Genomic DNA, 17,413 nt, shown 5'->3' on the forward strand with positions numbered 1-17,413 from the left:
GAGCAACATATTTGCTGACTATTCAGAGGAAGCTAATACACCATTCCATCTAAAATTATAAAAAAATACAATTAATTTATATTCTTACATAAAATGGTAACGAAATAAATATATAAATAAAATAATACCTGGCATTAAGTGGCCGATATCTGGGGCCTGTAGTTGGACTTGTGGTGCTACGATTGAAAATCGATTATAAGCCCACACTTGTAATAATATCAGTAGCCCTGCTATTTCCAACGCTCGTGCATTGGAAGCCTGACAAAGTTCTCTATACAACCATGCAAGACATGCACTACCCCACGAGTACGTACCAGCGTGCTCGAAATTAGACAATAATAGGAGGAACATGAGATGCACCAGAGTATTTGACTTGTCGGCAAATAAAAATCCTCCAATAAGCTGCAGGATGTATGCTCGTGCGTACCTACGTACGCTGATGTCGTTGGCATCGGGAGGTAATTCGGGAAACTGGGATGCCAACCAAGGGATACTCAAACTTGATCCCTTTAGATCCTCTGGTAGAACACCTAAGAGCTCTTTACAGACGTTCTTCCAGTCATACTGTAGTGATCCTGTCAGTGGTTGCCCATCCACTTTTAACCCAAATTGTACAGCAACATCCTACAGCGTAATAGTGCATTCCCCACAGGGCAGGTGAAATGTGTGGGTCTCTGGTCTACAGCGCTCAACTAGAGCAGTAATCAGGTGCCAATCAAGCTGGATGAAACCAATCTGTGCAACCCCAAGAAAATCCATCTCCTGAACGTATGGAATAATGCGATGATCAAATGGGATAGTACTTTGTGCAGTCGCCTCCCTCCTCCAACAACTCAATACTATAGTGGACGAATCCCATACTGCCTGTGAACGATGCGTGTTTTGTTGGTACAATTGGACAGGATTAGAAAGACCAGACTCCATTACCTAAAAAGTTCGTTTTTCCCACCTCTTCAGTTTCTTTAGGGCATATTTTGTATATATATCCCCATGATCGAGTGCTTCACCGATTTCTTGTCTCCGGCGTTCAAAATACAATATTGTGCGATAGAATGTTAGCCTAACCAAAGAAGTAATAGGTAACATTCTAGCACCTTTAAAAATGTCGTTCATGCATTCAGCTGCATTGCTGGTCATCCACCCATAGCGGTACCTACCGTCATATAACTGTATCCATTTTTCTAAGTCAATGTCTGAAAAAAAATTCAAGACATTCAGGGTGTAATTGTTTCAATTCTTTCATGCACCGAATGAATTTACGCCTTTGGTGTTGATTTTCGTCCTTAAACACCAAATTTTTTAGTTGCTTCGATTTGTATTTTGTATTGAAATTAATGGCAACATGGCAAAGACAATATTGGTGGTACGCTCTGGGTTCACTCTAACCAATTTCTTCATTATTAATTGCAGCAAGAATGCCCTTATGTCTGTCAGAAATCAAGCAAATACCTTTTCTTTAGGTAACATATTCACGCAATGCCCACAAAAACCATGACCAACTGGACGAGTTCTCACCTTCTACGATAGCAAAAGCAAGGGGAAATATATGTCTGTTTGCATCAACAGGCTGTCAATAATTTTCCCTTATACTTTCCGTATAGATGAGTTCCATCAATCTGGATTAATGGCCTACAATGGTTGAACCCTTCTCTTGCAGGACCAAAAGACCAAAAAACTTGTCCAAAAATAGTCGTACCTAGCACATCAGAGGGAAGAAAAAACCAGTATATTCGTGTTCCTGGGTTGTAATGAACAACAACACTCAGCCAATACAGAAGCTCCGAATATGATTTCTCCCATCACCAAACACAACAATTAACGCTTTTCTCTTGGCTTGCCACACCCGTCTATAATTGACATTATAGCCATATTGTCTTTTAATGGCTTCTTGAAGTAGGGCCACAGGTACTCCAGGATCAGCTCTAACCAAATTCTGAATTTCGATAGTCATGAAATTTGAATCTAGCTGTGAATGATCATGTGTCAACTCTGAAAACAAACGAGTGTTCTCCTTGAATTTTTATGATTTCGAACATCCCATGACTTTTGCGCCGATATGCCTGGAGCCTCCAAGCACACCTGTCACTCCAGGATTTACTTTTAACATACCAAATGTCCTGATTTGATTCCACTACGACAATTTCGTAGTGTTCCGTCACACAATATTTTTTTATAACAAACTGTAAATCTTCTTTGGTATTAAATAACATTCCCTTCTGTATTAAAGTACAGTTATCTACTCCTACATTTCTTTCTTCCAAAGTAGACCCTAGTTCAAACGTTGAATTTGTCATTTCCCAATCTATTTGGTTGAATATTTTCAACGGTACCAACTCAAGATCTTGTTCACCACTACTGTCGTTTCCAAATAATTCATCCATTTCAACGTCGATGTCACTATCTCCATCATTTCCAGGTTCAAGAATTACTAAATCTTCAGGACGCATTGACATATTTATTATATTTTTTTCAACTGTTATAGCTGATAAAAAAAATATGTTAATATGTCAACCCAACAAACTCTAATTTCTAAGTTTTCTACGTTTTCTAAGTTTAAATCAATCATATATATACTAAATCATACGTAAGCTATACATATAAGATTTCTAAGTTTAAATCAATCCAAACAAATAAAAAAATGTAAGATCAGCCCAAAATCATACCTAAGCTAAATAATACATAAACTAAATAATACATAAGCTAAATAATACATAAACTATACATAAACTAAATCATACACAAACTATATATAAACTAAATCATACGCAAAACTATACAACATAAACTATATAATACACTATACATAAACTATACATAAATTATACATACATAAACTATACATAAACTATAACTATTTATACATACATAAATTATAACTATTTATACATACATAAATTATAACTATTTATACATACATAAACTATAACTATACATAAACTATACATACATAAACTATACAAAAATGTAGGAATATTCCAAGCCAAATTCAACCCAAAAACATGCAAAAACATACATATAAATACAGATCAGCCCAACTAGAGAAAGAAATATACCAAGAAAAATTTGGCAGCAAAAAATGTAGGAAAATCGAGCAACACGACTGCTAGATTCGATGAAGATCAAATGGAGGACTGAAAGTCGAGCAAAATCGAAATTTTGGAAGATTTCTGTGAAATAGAGGCTTTGGTGAGGAAAATCAACGATAGTTTTGGTGAGGGATCGATGGTTTCGGTGAGGAAAAACGGCGGTAGGGAATAAGAATCGTCGTTTCGGTGAGGAAGAAGAAGGGTTGGGCGGACGTTTTAATGCGAGGGAATCGTGTACCCGATACACGACTTAGGGTAATCGTATACCTAATACACGATTTCCTCAGTCAAACCTGCATGCCAGACTGGGGCTGCCAGGTGGCCAAAAAATCGTGTACCCGATACACGATTTAAACACCATTTTTTGGAATACTTTCCCCCCACCCTATTTTTGTCATTATTTATTAATAAAATATTATTTTAAAAAAAATTCAAAAAATAATTATATTAATATAGGTAGATTTTTGTTAAAAATATAAAAATTATAGATTAAAAACTATTAGTACCTTGTTTAGAAAATATAAATAAACTTTTAGAAGTTGCAGTAATTATACTGACTATTAAAAAATAATTAAATGGTCACATTATTAGTATATGAATGGAAACCATATATTTACACTATATCAACTCTCTTTTCCATTTTTTATCTTCGGTCTTATAGTTTGTAGTCTTAACACTTATTTATTTTCCATCTTTTTTTTCTCTTTATTTGATAATACCTTCTTATTCTTTTTTTTTTTTTTTTTCTTTTCTTTTCCCTTTTCATTCTTCAATCTCTAAAACTATCTCTTTCATTAAAGATACAAAGGCTATAATAATAAGAGAATATAATAATTGAACCACCAAAAGATAAGACTTAAATATTTAAATAAAGTCGGATGTTGATACTTGAATGATAATTAATGCATTTGAGTTTAATAAACAAAAAAGGAGACATTGAAAATTATCGTCATAATTTTGAGAACAACCATGATTGGAGAAAAAAAGAAAATATGTGCATTGTCCAAAGAATAGAAATGAATATGTGTCTATCTATAAGGTTCTCGATAATCAAATATGATATTGTTTTGTTAATTTTTTTTATCTGACACTTCATCTTTTCGAAAGGAAATCTTTTTTAAAAGTTGAATTTTTATTACAACTTCTTAAAGTCAATTTATATTTTTGAAATAAAGTACTAAATCCTGATATTCATATATTAACCATAAGAGTATTTTAATTTTTTTTTTATATAGATTTAAGTATATTAATGGAAATTTTTTTTTAATGAAAATCGGTATTTTCTACAATTTACCTAAAAGAAAACCACATGTTATTGATTTCTGTTAGCTATTTAGTTAAGCGTTGATTTGATACAAGAGGAGCACAAAATCGTTTCCCCGCGAAAAACTCAATTCCGCCGTCGCAATCAGTCGCCGGAATGCCAACTAGCTCGACCACCGCACACGACGTACCGGCCACCTTCGATGAAGGGTTTCGGCCTCCGAAATCATCACTGGTTTCAGGCGATCCCACCGACTTTTCTTCCACTTCATCGTCCTCCATTTCCGGTTTGACACAGGCCTTTCATTTCTCCTCTGGAAACCCCAGAATCGAGGAAATCAGAGGTGTCGTAAATCTATTCCGAGATGACGTTTCCTCCTCATCCTCGACATCATCTTCTGCTCTCCCTGTGAGCTGCGATTCTTTAATCTTTATTTCTTGCATTTCGTTGCTGTAGAATTTCAATTTGTCCGTCTTCGAGGCGATTTCTGTTCTGTTGTTTGAGATAATTACTATGGCTCAGTATTGGGGTTTTCTAGGGTAGTATTGGGGTTTTTCTTGGCAAGAAGTTAGCCTAGCTTTCAAATTCTACCGCTTTCTTAAATGTAACGAGTAATTTAGGCCCCTTTTTGTTTTGGATTTTTGAAAATTAAGCCAATTTCATCTGAGTTGAATTCTTGACCAAGATTTAAAAACAAAAACAAGATTTCTAATAGCAAGAAAATTAGAGGTTGGAGGGATCTTTTAGACTTAATTTTCAAAACTAAAAACCAAAAATCAAATAATTATGGAATGTGCCCTTAGATATTGAATTTTCTTTTATTCGCTTTCTTTTGGATTGTATGAAGTTTTAACGAATCAAAGTTTCCGAAATATTCAACATCATAATGGGTTATCATTTTTTAACAATGCAGTTAGGGCTTCTGATTGTGAAACTTAAATTCAACTGCTCACTCGATAAACAATAATGATCCCAACAGTTGGGATTCTTTATATGAAAGTCCATTTTATATTCTGAACAATTAGTTTGCTTTGCTTAGGTCGAGAGGAAGCCTCTTGTATGTGTACTTGGAGTGCCAAACCATATGACTTATGCTGACTTTTGCCAATTTTGTGGTTCTTTCATTCATGAAATTTTGGAGATGCGAGTTGTCAGGTTTAATTGCTCAACTATTACCTCTGTTTTTAGTCATTAGGTGTTCCTCTATAGATGTTGTGAGTTTTATCTGGGTTTTTATTTGTTTCTTTATTATTGTTGTTCCTGTGTGGGATAGAGGTGATGGGGTGGAGGACAGGTATAGTATATTAATCAGATTTCAAAGTCAGGATTCAGCGGATAACTTCTACAAGCATTTGAATGAGAAGCGTTACTCATCGCTGGAGGTTGGGCATTAGCATTGGCTTCTAATATGTTTACTTTTGACAGGATTGTTTAGGGACTACGACCTTTTGGTTAATAAAATTTTCCGTTTTCATTGATTGCAATTCAATATAGGCAGAAGTTTGTCACCTGCTTTTCATGGTCGATGTTCAGTACACAGCCTCAATTGAGCATGCACAAGCATCCCCTGCAAGTTCAACCGAGCAGCCAACATGTCCAGTTTGCCTGGGTAAGTGTAATGGAAATGCTTTAAATCTTGGATTTCTTAAGACAAATTTTAGGCACATCGTCCATTGGAACTTCTCTATGCAGTGTCTTCATTCTTTCTTTTCAATATAACCTTTTAGATCATGCAAATTACCCACGTGCAGTCTATTCCATTATCCACTATTAACTAACAACATTCTCAAGACGTGTTTTGTACTGGTGCCTTGTTAATTTGATTCTTTATATTTGGGTTCACTTTTTTACTCCCAATAATGCAGATAGATTAGACCAAGAAACAAGTGGAATTCTTACTACTATCTGCAATCATTCCTTCCATTGTTCGTGTATATCAAAATGGAGTGATTCCTCTTGTCCGGTAGGTGATTTCTCAGCTTTTAACCAATGTTCTTATTCTAACATTTTTCCCCTGGTTTTGGATCGTTTAACTTGAAAGTTCATAACCTAAGTTGGTTTGACAATGTCTAGGTGTGTCGATATTGTCAGCAGCAGCCTGAGAAATCAGTATGTTTTATTTGTCAGACTTCCGAAAACCTGTGGATATGTGTTATCTGTGGCTTTGTTGGCTGTGGCAAGTAATGTTTTCTGCTTTGATTTTTTTCACCCATTCCTAGTTTTTTTTTGGTCACTGGAATATTATTAAGTTTTTTTTTTTTACGTCTTTTTAAGTCTGTGTATTGGTTGGACTGCTAAAATATTCATTAATTGTGTAGGTATAAAGAAGGGCATGCTATTGCACATTGGAAAGATACACAGCATTGTTATTCTCTTGAGTTAGAAACACAACGTGTATGGGATTATGCAGGAGATAACTATGTCCATCGTCTGATCCAATCCAAAACAGATGGGAAATTGGTTGAGTTGAATTCATTTTGTGCTCATGCTAATGATGGGTGCATGAGTTGTGGTGGTGTAGATGCTGCAACTAGTGAGGCTCTTTTGAACAGTAGAGTTGAACTTGTAATATCTCTTTCCCCTTGAACCTAGTTACCGCTCTAGGTTATCTTGTGAAAAATATGTGCTAACAAATGGTGTTGATACCTATAGATTGTCAACGAATACAATGAACTCCTTACTGGTCAACTCGAGAACCAAAAACTAGTATGTCTTCTATTCCTTACTAACTTCTTACCACCGATGAGTTTATTCATTTGTATGAAGAATACAAGCTTAAGATTAAAGTTCCCTATGGAATGTGATTAGTCTGGGTGCTCGTTGATACTTAAGTTCTAACCTTCTGCTGCAATTTTAGATGGTTGACCATTATATTTGTCACAATTGTAGTATTTTGAGTCGCTGCTACTTGAAGTCAAAGAAGAAACTGAAAGAGAAATATCTAGAGCTATTGAGAAGGCCATCAATCAAAAACTGCAGAAGATGCAAGCTAAACTAGATAAGTTCATCAAGGAAAAGAAATTTCTAGATGATGTTAGTGACCGCTTCTGCTAGAATGTAGCTTAAGCTATTTTCTTTGTATTGGATGATAAGATAATTGAGGCACATTATCTATTAAAATGCTATGACATTGCTGGGTGCTTTGATGATGGTTTATTGTTTCTTTGCCTGCAGCTGAATGAGAATCTCTTGAAAAACCAGGAGATATGGAAAACAAAGATCCTTGAAATGGAAGAAAGGTAAAATGTCTCTCCTATTGCCTTCCTCTCCACCTTTAAAGGCTTAATTCCTAATTGAACATCTTAGTATTGAAACTATTCTGCTCTGCTGCCTGATTCAGATGCATGTGTTTCTGTTTTGTTTAAGGCTTACTTTAGTTGATTTGCAAGTTTCAGCCCCAACATCTACATGTAAACTGTTTCAGGAAATTAATATAATTCATATTTCACCAATATATCCAAATATTTAACAGTTGAATACAAACAAGTGCTTTAGATTAGATATGTCTTTGAAATGGTCATTTTTATTTTCTGTTCAAGTATTTGAGATATCTTATTTGTACTCAGGGAAAAGAGAACTTTAGAAGCAAGGGACAAGAAAATACAGGATTTAGAAGGGCAGGTGATGCATGTTTTCTACCTCTCAATTCCTCTCTCCCCCTTTCTTTTGACATCTCTCCAGACATGAAACTCATGAAATCTGGGCTCAACAGTTTGATTTGGTATGGTTTTGTAAAGCATATTGAATTAATAGTTTTTCTTATGTGACTTTCAGCTTGGTGAACTTATGACATACCTAGAAACTGGTCAGCAGATGGAGCAGTTATCAATATCAAGTCAAGCAAGAGACTCTAGTATTCTTCCAATATCAGCTGAGCCATCTGCTAAGAACCATGGCAAAGGAAGCTCAAAGTCCAACAAGAAAAAATCCTAAGTTTGATAGCTGACGTCGCTACGGTCTGTCTATTCCAACTCTACTTTTTGCGGTATTATAAACACATACAGATGAACATGAGCTTTGACAGTAGTCAGTGTTGGCAATTTAGGCATTGTAAATGAAGTTAGAAATACTTTTGCACCAATAAAAGGCTTGGTTACTTGTATGTGTAGAGTTCTATAGAAGGCTTGATTGAATGTTTCAAAAAATAGTTCTCATCTTTTAAGCTCTTAGCTAGAGAACTACCCTTTGAAGTTGATAGAAGTAGGATGAGTGCACCGGCGGAGATACATCCCTCAATTTATCGTATTTAAAATTTTTAATATAAAATTTGAGTAACATTTAACGATAGGTATATAAAAAACTAATTTTCCTCTTAATATCTGAAAGTGGTGTAACGGCAATTAGTGCATACAAGTCGATTTAGTAGGTCGTGCGTTCAAGTCCATTTAATGCCTTTTTTTTTTTTTTTTTTTTTGTAAAATTTAAATTATTTTCACTTGCTTATTGTTGTCTAATATCTAAAAAAGAATTTGGGATATTACAAAAAAACTTAAATTTTCTAGCATTTATTTCAACAAATATTTTTTTTAAAAAAAATCAGCAAAATTTGTTGATTATAGACATTTTTTTCAATCTAAAATTTCACTCCAATATTTTATTGAAAATGTATCTTAACCTTTTTTTTTAACCTAATTTTTAGATTTGTATTACTTAGTATATATTTATTTTAATTAATTTCATAATAAAGCTACTAGATAATTTTCTCTTTTCTCGTCAAGATATGCATATCATAAAGTTCACAAGTTTCAAAATTTTCTTGATGATTTTAATTTTCAATCTTTTAAATCTATGTAATATATTATCATATTTTTATTGATAATACTTTTGTAGAATTAACTCTATATCAATATGAATGTATATTTTAAAAGCAAAATAAAAATAGAGACCATAAAGTCATCATCTTTAAAAAGAAAATATACCTTTGATTCTGATAGATCTTATATAGAAATCAATTTAGGAAAACTACTAGTAGATCCTAGTCGAAGAATTAAAATTTCTAAGTATAATGAAAATAGTTAAGATCAAGTTCGTAGAGCCTACTTAAAATAAGGTATTTATCAACCTCAAAATCATATTTTTCCATTCAAGAAATTTGGATCGATTTCAAACATGAAAACTTATATAGGACAGTCATAATATGTACTAAATTAATTAAATAAAATCTAATCACTTTTATTAGATTTTTTTTAAAAAATAATGTTTTTTAATAATTAATGACAAAAATAGGGTTGGAGTGAAAATATTCCCAAAAATAGGTTTTCACGATTACACCTTAATCGTGTACTCGGTACACGAGTCCCTGGCATGCGCAGTCTGCTGTGGCAGTCATGCAAGGTTGATTGAGGAAATCGTGTACCCGGTACACGATTACCTTAAGTCGTGTACCGATACACGACTTCCTCTCCATTAAATCGTCACTTGCCCCTTCTTCTTCCTCATCGAGACCACCGAGACCTTCTGCCTTTCTTCTTCCTCACCGATACCTTCGAACGATTTTGCTCCATTTTGCTTTCTGCCTTCCAAAATCTTGCTTCTTTTACTCGATTTTCCTCACTGAGTCCTCCATTTCACCGAGTCCTCGATTTTCCTCACCAAAATCTTCCAAAATTCCAATTTTGCTCGATTTTCCTCACCGAGTCCTCCATTTGTTCGCCCGTCCAAAATCGTCCGAACACTTTTGTGGTAAAATTCTTTCTCTAGTTGTTTTTCAATATATTTTAAACTTAGAAATATATATATGTTTGGGCTGATCTTATATTTATGTTGTAAATCTTAGATCGGTATGTTTTTCAATATATTTTATGTATATTTTCCAATAAAATTCTTTTTCTAGTTCTGTGGTAAATCTTAGATTTTATACTTTTTTATTTGTTTGGGCTGATTTAAACTTAGAAATATATGTATGTTAAACTTAGAAATATATGAATTTGTTGGACTGATCTTACATGTATTTGTTGGGCTTATCTTATATGTATATGTTTGTAGATTTTAAATCTTAGATCTTATATTTTTTTATTTGTTTGGGCTAATTTAAACTTAGAAATATATGAATTTATTGGGTTGATCTTATATGTATTTGTTGGGCTGATTATATGTTTATAAATCTTAAATCTTAGATTTGGACTGATTTAAATGTATAATATTTAGATCTTATATGTTAAACTTAAGAAAGGATTTTGTTGGGTTGACATATTAACATATTTTTTTTTGTCAACTATAACAGTTGAAAAAATCATAATAAATATGTCGATGCATCCTGAAGATTTAGTAATTCTTGAACTTGGAAATGATGGAGATAGTGATATTGACGTTGAAGTTGATGAATTATTTGGAAACGACAGTAGTGGTGAACATGATCATGAGTTGGTACCATCGGAAATGTTCACCCAAATAGATTGGGAAATGACAAATTCAACGTGTGAACTAGGGTCTACACTGAAAGAAAGGAATATAGGCGTAGATAACTGTAGTTTAATACAAAAAGGAATCTTGTTTAATACCAAATTAGGATCTTTGGTATGTTAAATGTAAATCATGGAGTGACGGTTGTGCTTGGAGGTTACGGACATGTCGGAGTAAAACTCATGGGATGTTCAAAATCACCAAACTTCAAGGAGAACACTTATGTTTGTTTTCAGAATTGACACAGGATCATTCATAGCTTGATTCAAATTTCATGAGTATTGAAATTCAAAATTTGGTTAGAGCTGGAGTAATTGTGGCCCTACTCCAAGAAGCCATTAAAAAACAATATGGCTATAATGTCAATTATAGACGGGTGTGGCAAGCCAAGAGAAAAGCGTTAGATTGTTTGGCGATTGGGAGAAATCATATTCAGAGCTTCCGTATTGGTTGAGTGCTCTAGTTCATTACAATCTAGGAACATGAATAGATTGGTTTTTCCTTCCCTCTGATGTGCTAGGTACGACTATTTTTGGACGAGTTTTTTGGTCTTTTAGTCCTGTAAGAGAAGGATTCAACCCTTGTAGGCCATTAATCCATATTGATGGAACTCATTTCAAGGAGAAATTATTGACAGCCTTATCTATTGATGCAAACGGATATATATTTCCCTTTGCTTTTGCTATCGTCGAAGGTGAGAATTTGTCCTGTTGGTCATGGTTTTTGTGGGCATTGCGTGAATATGTTACCCAGAGGGTATTTGCTTGATTTTTGATAGACAAGGGCATTCTTGCTGCAATTAGTAATGAAGAAATTGGTTGGAGTGAACCCAGAGCACACTAAAATATTTGGTGTTTAAGGCCGGAAATCAACACCAAAAGCATAAGTTTATTCGGTGCATGAAAGAATTGAAACAATTGCACCCTGAATGTATTGAATTTTTTTTCAGACATTGACTTGGAAAAATGGACACAGTCACACGACGGTGGGTACCGCTATGGGTGGATGACAAACAATGCAACTGAATGCTTCTTTGGTTAAGCTAACATTCTATCGCACAATACTGTATTTTGAATGCCGAATACAAGAAATCAGTGAAGCACTTGATCGTGAGGACATATATACAGAATATGCCCTAAAAAGATTGAAGATGTGGGAAAACGAGCATCGACACATACGATGATATCCATTGACAGGGAAAGTCAAACTTTCGAAGTACAAACTGACATAAGTATGATTTCTCCCTATAAAGGACAACACACTCGAGTTTTGAGCTTGAAAGAAGGGACATGTTCTTGCAATAAGTGGCAATCATTCAAGATTCTATGCTCTCATGTAATTGCAGTTTGTAATTACATGTGTATGACATACCTACCACTTATTAGTGAATGCTACAAATTGTCTAATTTCAAGCGTTGTTATGAAGGCTGCTTCCATCCAATTCAACACCCAGATTATTGGCTACAATTATCATTTACAGAAGTTCGTCCAAATGCGGACTTACTAAGAGAACAATGTCGGCCAAAAAATATGTGCATTTATAATGAAATGGATGTGAGAGAAGCAAGCCAAAAAGTGCGATTTACAATTTGCAAAAGAGAATGACATAACAGACGCACCTGTCCACAACGTACATTGGGTGCTTCGTCGTCTTCGGGTCATTAGGTGTATTTTTTTTTACTGGTATATTTTATATACTTGTATTCTTTATGTACTTATATTTTTCATGTAATTGTATATTTTATGTATTTGTATTCTTTATGTATTTATATTTTTCATGTAATTGTATATTTTATGTACTTGTATTCTTTATGTACTTATAATTTTCATGTAATTGTATATTTTATGTACTTGTATTCTTTATGTACTTATAATGAATTTATGTAATAAATTTATTTTATGTAGTTGTAATTTTTTATGTAATTTTTATGTATCTTTTATGTCATGGATTTTATTATGTAATGTAATTTGAACTTGTAATGGAGTCTGGTCCTTCTAATCCTGTACAATTGTACCAACAAAATAGACAGTATGGGATAGTTCTTCCACCATAGTGTTGACTTGTCAGAGAAGGGAGGCGACTTGCACAACAATATTCAGTGCAAAATAACTTACCAGAATTGGGTTCAATGTGTCCCACATTGTATCATTTCCAAATTGTAAATTAAAGAACTAATTGTAAATATTCTTTAATATCATGGTATTTTCTTTTAAATATGAGTGTAAGATATTTTCATTGTAGATTAAATATATAATTAAATTTAATAATGAAGAAATTTATGGACCAATTCCTAAAGTTTTAATATTGTTGTACATCTACAATTAAAAAAAATAGTCAACAAACTTTTTAAAAAAAAAAAAAGAAAAAAAAGCAAATCACGGACCGGGTCCACGAGTTTGTGTCTGATCAGTCAACCAGTCAGCCAACGTGGTGCTGGATTAAACGGTACTCGTGTACCCAATACACAAGTTGTACACGATTTCACTACCCCAATTTTGTCAATAGTTTTCCAAAACACCTATTCTTAGAAAATGTTTCCCTCCAACCCTATTTTTCTCATTATTTATTAATAAAAATTATTTTAAAATTTTTTTATTAGAAATAAAAACATATTTCTAATATATTTATAACTACTATTTAATTTTTTTTTTTTTTTTTAAAGAAATGGAGTATTCTTTTATTTTTTTTAAAAAAATCTCCAATCTAAATCCCAATCTCGCACAAATTTTTTTAAAAAATAAAGTTCATGTTAAATAAGAAGAAAAGAAAAAAAAAATGAAAAAGATAACATACCTTAAACAAATAAAAAAAAATGGAGGTGTGACACTAGCTACTTCTAATCATAACAAAAAAGGAAAAAAAAAAAGAAAAAAAGTTGAAAGAATATGATATATCTGAAGTAGAAAAATGGTAGGCGATCCATATTCGAAAAAAACTCAAAATGTTAAAAAATAAAAAAGACAAACAAATGTGGCAATAATGCTAAAAAAAACTTGATGCTACAAAAATATATATATATATATATACAAAATTAGGAAGGCGAGTTAACAAAATTAAAACCAAGACCAAAACCAAATAAGAAAAAAATAACATAAAAGGGGAAAAATAAGAGAAGTAAAACATAAATTCTAAAATACTATAAATTCACATCAATCAAATAGAACTAATTTTCAAAAGGATATATAGATTCACCAACTACATTTAACGAAGTATGAAATTAAAATCAAACTCTAACAAAATTGGTATCTAAAATTAACTAAACTTGTAAATGTGTTGCTAATTCAAATCATTAAAAAACAATAGGATAAAAACATTGGATTTTGCCCAAAAAAACAACCGATTCAAATAGCATAATTTTCATCCATCAAACTTATTTTACAACTTAGATTCAATGTTTAGAAACTAAACTAAGACAATCAAAATAACGTATCATTAGCTCAATATTATTAACAAAATTAAAATTGAAATTGAAATAAAGAAAGAAATGATATATATCCAAATGAAAAATTTGAGAGTTCAATTTAACTAATTTGTAGAAAAATTTAGATTCAAATGGATTTGATTTTGAATAGAATCATATCTTCATTTAAAATATATATATAACTAAAATACAGTAAAGTTTAATTTAATCATTATATAGTTAGAACTATTAAAATATTTGAATTTAACATAATAGGAATCTAAACAAGAAAAAATATTGTTATTTTTTCTTTCAAAACCAAATTCGAGACCAGTAAAATCCATGTAAATGATAAATCTTTTTTTAATCCACGTAAATGATAAAGTTTTTTTTAATGATATAGTTTTTTTTTTTTTTAATCTTAAATCAAATATTAGAGATAAGATAACCAAATTTGAAACCAATAAAATTCATGTGAATGATTTTTTTTTAATATACGTGAATGATAAAATTTTTATTTTTTAATGATAAATTTCGAATCCTAAATCAAATATTGGAAATAATTCAATTTTAAATTAAATGAAATTTAGGTGAATTATAAAATAAAATAACAAAATTTTAAACCAATCAAAATTCATGTGAATTATAAACTAAATAGAATCTAATATTACATATAACCAAATTTAAACCCAATTTAATTTAGGTGAATTATAAAATAAGATAACCAAATTATAAACTAATTAGGATTAAATATTAGAGATAACTAAATTTTAAACAAACTAAATTTACGTGAATTATAGACTATTTAGTATAGATTTTTTAATAATTTAATATAAAACTACATCATATAACTCTATAACCATCAAGGGAAATCAAATGTCTCTCTCATGTCCCTTTAGATAGTATAGATTTGAAAACAATTCTATTTTTTTAGGATATATATATATATATATTGATTGAGAAAGAACAACTTAAGAATTAAGTAGGTAAAAACATATTATTAAATTCGATCAACATGTCAATATTTCCATCGATATTCCCACATTTTCATGGGATCGATATCAACATAAAGGATGAATCAATATTCCTATTGTACCTTAGAAAAATGCATGAAACATAAAAAAAAAAAATAATAATAATAAGCAATGAAATATCACTAATCTAAATATAATATAAATAATAGACATTGTTTAAAAATTATATAATTTTTATTTATTGATTTATATTTTTTTATTTCTTTTATAAAATTTTTCTACAAGTATCTATCAAAATCTACGTTTTATCAATATTTCCATCAAAGTGCCATAAAATTAAGATCTCAATATTTCCGTCAAAATCGACATATAAACCTTGGGTATATATTAATGTGAACAAAGTAACGAGCATAAACTTTATATTGCTAATCTCGAAGTTAGTAAAAATATTCATTACCACCCCAAGAGTCAATAGCTTGAGCCTCTACTGCTCTAACAATCGAAGTAAAAAAAAATAATTAAAATTAAGTCATCTTACATGGTATTAAATTTATTTCAATATGTTGACATTTTCATCATATTTCTGCATTTTTGTGAATTCGACATCGGCATAAAAGATAAATCAAAATTTTCATAATATTGTAGAAAAATTCACGTAACATGAAAAATAAAGAATAATGTTAATATAATATAATAATAAATATGTTAACTAGTTTGAAAATGATAAAATATTTATTTAATTATTAAATATATTCTTTAAAAATTTATCAAAATTTTCGTAAAATCAAGGGTTAATATTTTTCGTAACATTCAAATTTTAAACCAGAAAATTTGTACGGATGATCCATTTTTTGATCCAAAATGTCAAATGACCCATTTTTAAAAAATAATGTCAATTGACACTTTGGTGACATCATCACCATACCAAATTACGTAATTTGCCCTCACAAGTGCCTCATGTTATAAGTCTCGCTCTTGTCTGGTTAAACACTCTCGCTCTCACTTGAAATTCCCTAGTTTGATGTGATTGCTCGTTAGTGTACGAATAATTTCACAACTTTTATGACTGAAGCCTCAAATTAATAATACCTAAATACAATACGATGGTGATTTCTTTAAACTCTAAACTCCATTTCAACGGTAATTACTTCTCTGGTTTTCGACGATGTTTTGTTGAATGAAGATTTTTTGAACGAGGATTTCCAAGAAAATGCTTTTTCAGAACGGAACAGGTTTTTCAAAACAGTGTTTCATTATTTTGAGTATGTTTCATTATTTTTGTTGTGTTATTTCTGAAAGGTAATATTATGAAATTTTGTATAGGGAGAGAGAGAGCGAGAGATAGAACGAGAGTGAGAGAGAGCGAGAGTAAGAGAGAGAGCGAGACTAAAAGAGAATGAGATTAAGAGAGAGCGAAAGTACACTTCAATTGCTTGTACAACTTAATGACAAATGTTTTCTTGCTTTGTGGGATGACAGAAAAGTGTCTACTTATTCGATATGAAGGTGATTGAGATGAGAATGAAAGTTTGTATATTGGGGGAGAATCGACAGGAATCATTGTGCCTGTTACATTGAGGTATGAAGATCTTAAATCTCACATTTACAGGGTTACAAATGTCAATTCTTCAAAGTTTGATCTTATAATGAGAGTTAAATATAATCTTGAATATGAAGTCTCTCCACAATACATAAGGAATGATGATGATGTTCGCTTCCTTCCTTTCCGAGAAGAGCTTAGTAGACTTCAGTTATCTATAATGCTAAAATCGAATCAGGACAAAAATATTAGAATGGGGTTTGGAAATATGAGTTATGATGATACAACTGTGGACAGACAATAAGAGGAATCATATCAGTTTCATCGGAAAGATAATGATATTCCATTGTCTACCAACACTGTACCATCAACATTATCACTAGACAACGACTACACTAATCCAACAAAATTGAATTCAGAATTGGGGGTACTTCAGTTGTTGATAATGAGAGATCATCTAGATTTGATTATATGGATTGTGGTCATCCAGAGCAACGTTGTGATCTTTCAATGGATGTTACTGAGCAACCAACGGGATTGAATGAAATGGATCATGATCATAGAGATGTACGTTGTTCTACAGCAGCTTCAGTGGTTCCACCATTTGTGTTTTCAAGTCATAGGGGAGAGTTGATTATGCCTGGTACCTTTTCATCCGGGACAAAGGACGTTGAAGTTGGTCAACTTTTTTTGAGTAAAAAGGACTTGAAAACGCGATTATCTATTTTGTCCATCAACAAAAATTT

General features: G+C 31.8%; 1 protein-coding gene across 1 annotated transcript; it reads left to right on the forward strand.

Annotated features, from left to right (window-relative positions):
* Window positions 1-4,150: 4,150 nt before the first annotated feature.
* BRIZ2 (zinc finger (C3HC4-type RING finger) family protein) lies at window positions 4,151-8,452 on the forward strand. Its single transcript, XM_039041105.2, has 12 exons — window positions 4,151-4,758; window positions 5,390-5,505; window positions 5,624-5,732; window positions 5,845-5,959; window positions 6,216-6,313; window positions 6,424-6,530; window positions 6,669-6,915; window positions 7,003-7,056; window positions 7,240-7,383; window positions 7,525-7,589; window positions 7,917-7,971; window positions 8,125-8,452. The coding sequence occupies exons 1-12, from the start codon at window positions 4,507-4,509 to the stop codon at window positions 8,281-8,283; spliced, it is 1,521 nt and encodes a 506-aa protein (XP_038897033.1). The 5' UTR covers window positions 4,151-4,506; the 3' UTR covers window positions 8,284-8,452.
* The last annotated feature ends 8,961 nt before the right edge of the window (window positions 8,453-17,413 follow it).

This window comes from Benincasa hispida, chromosome 9, assembly GCF_027475165.1.
Source record: "Benincasa hispida cultivar pf3 chromosome 9, pf3_genome.v1.1, whole genome shotgun sequence".
Lineage (NCBI taxonomy): Eukaryota > Viridiplantae > Streptophyta > Magnoliopsida > Cucurbitales > Cucurbitaceae > Benincasa > Benincasa hispida.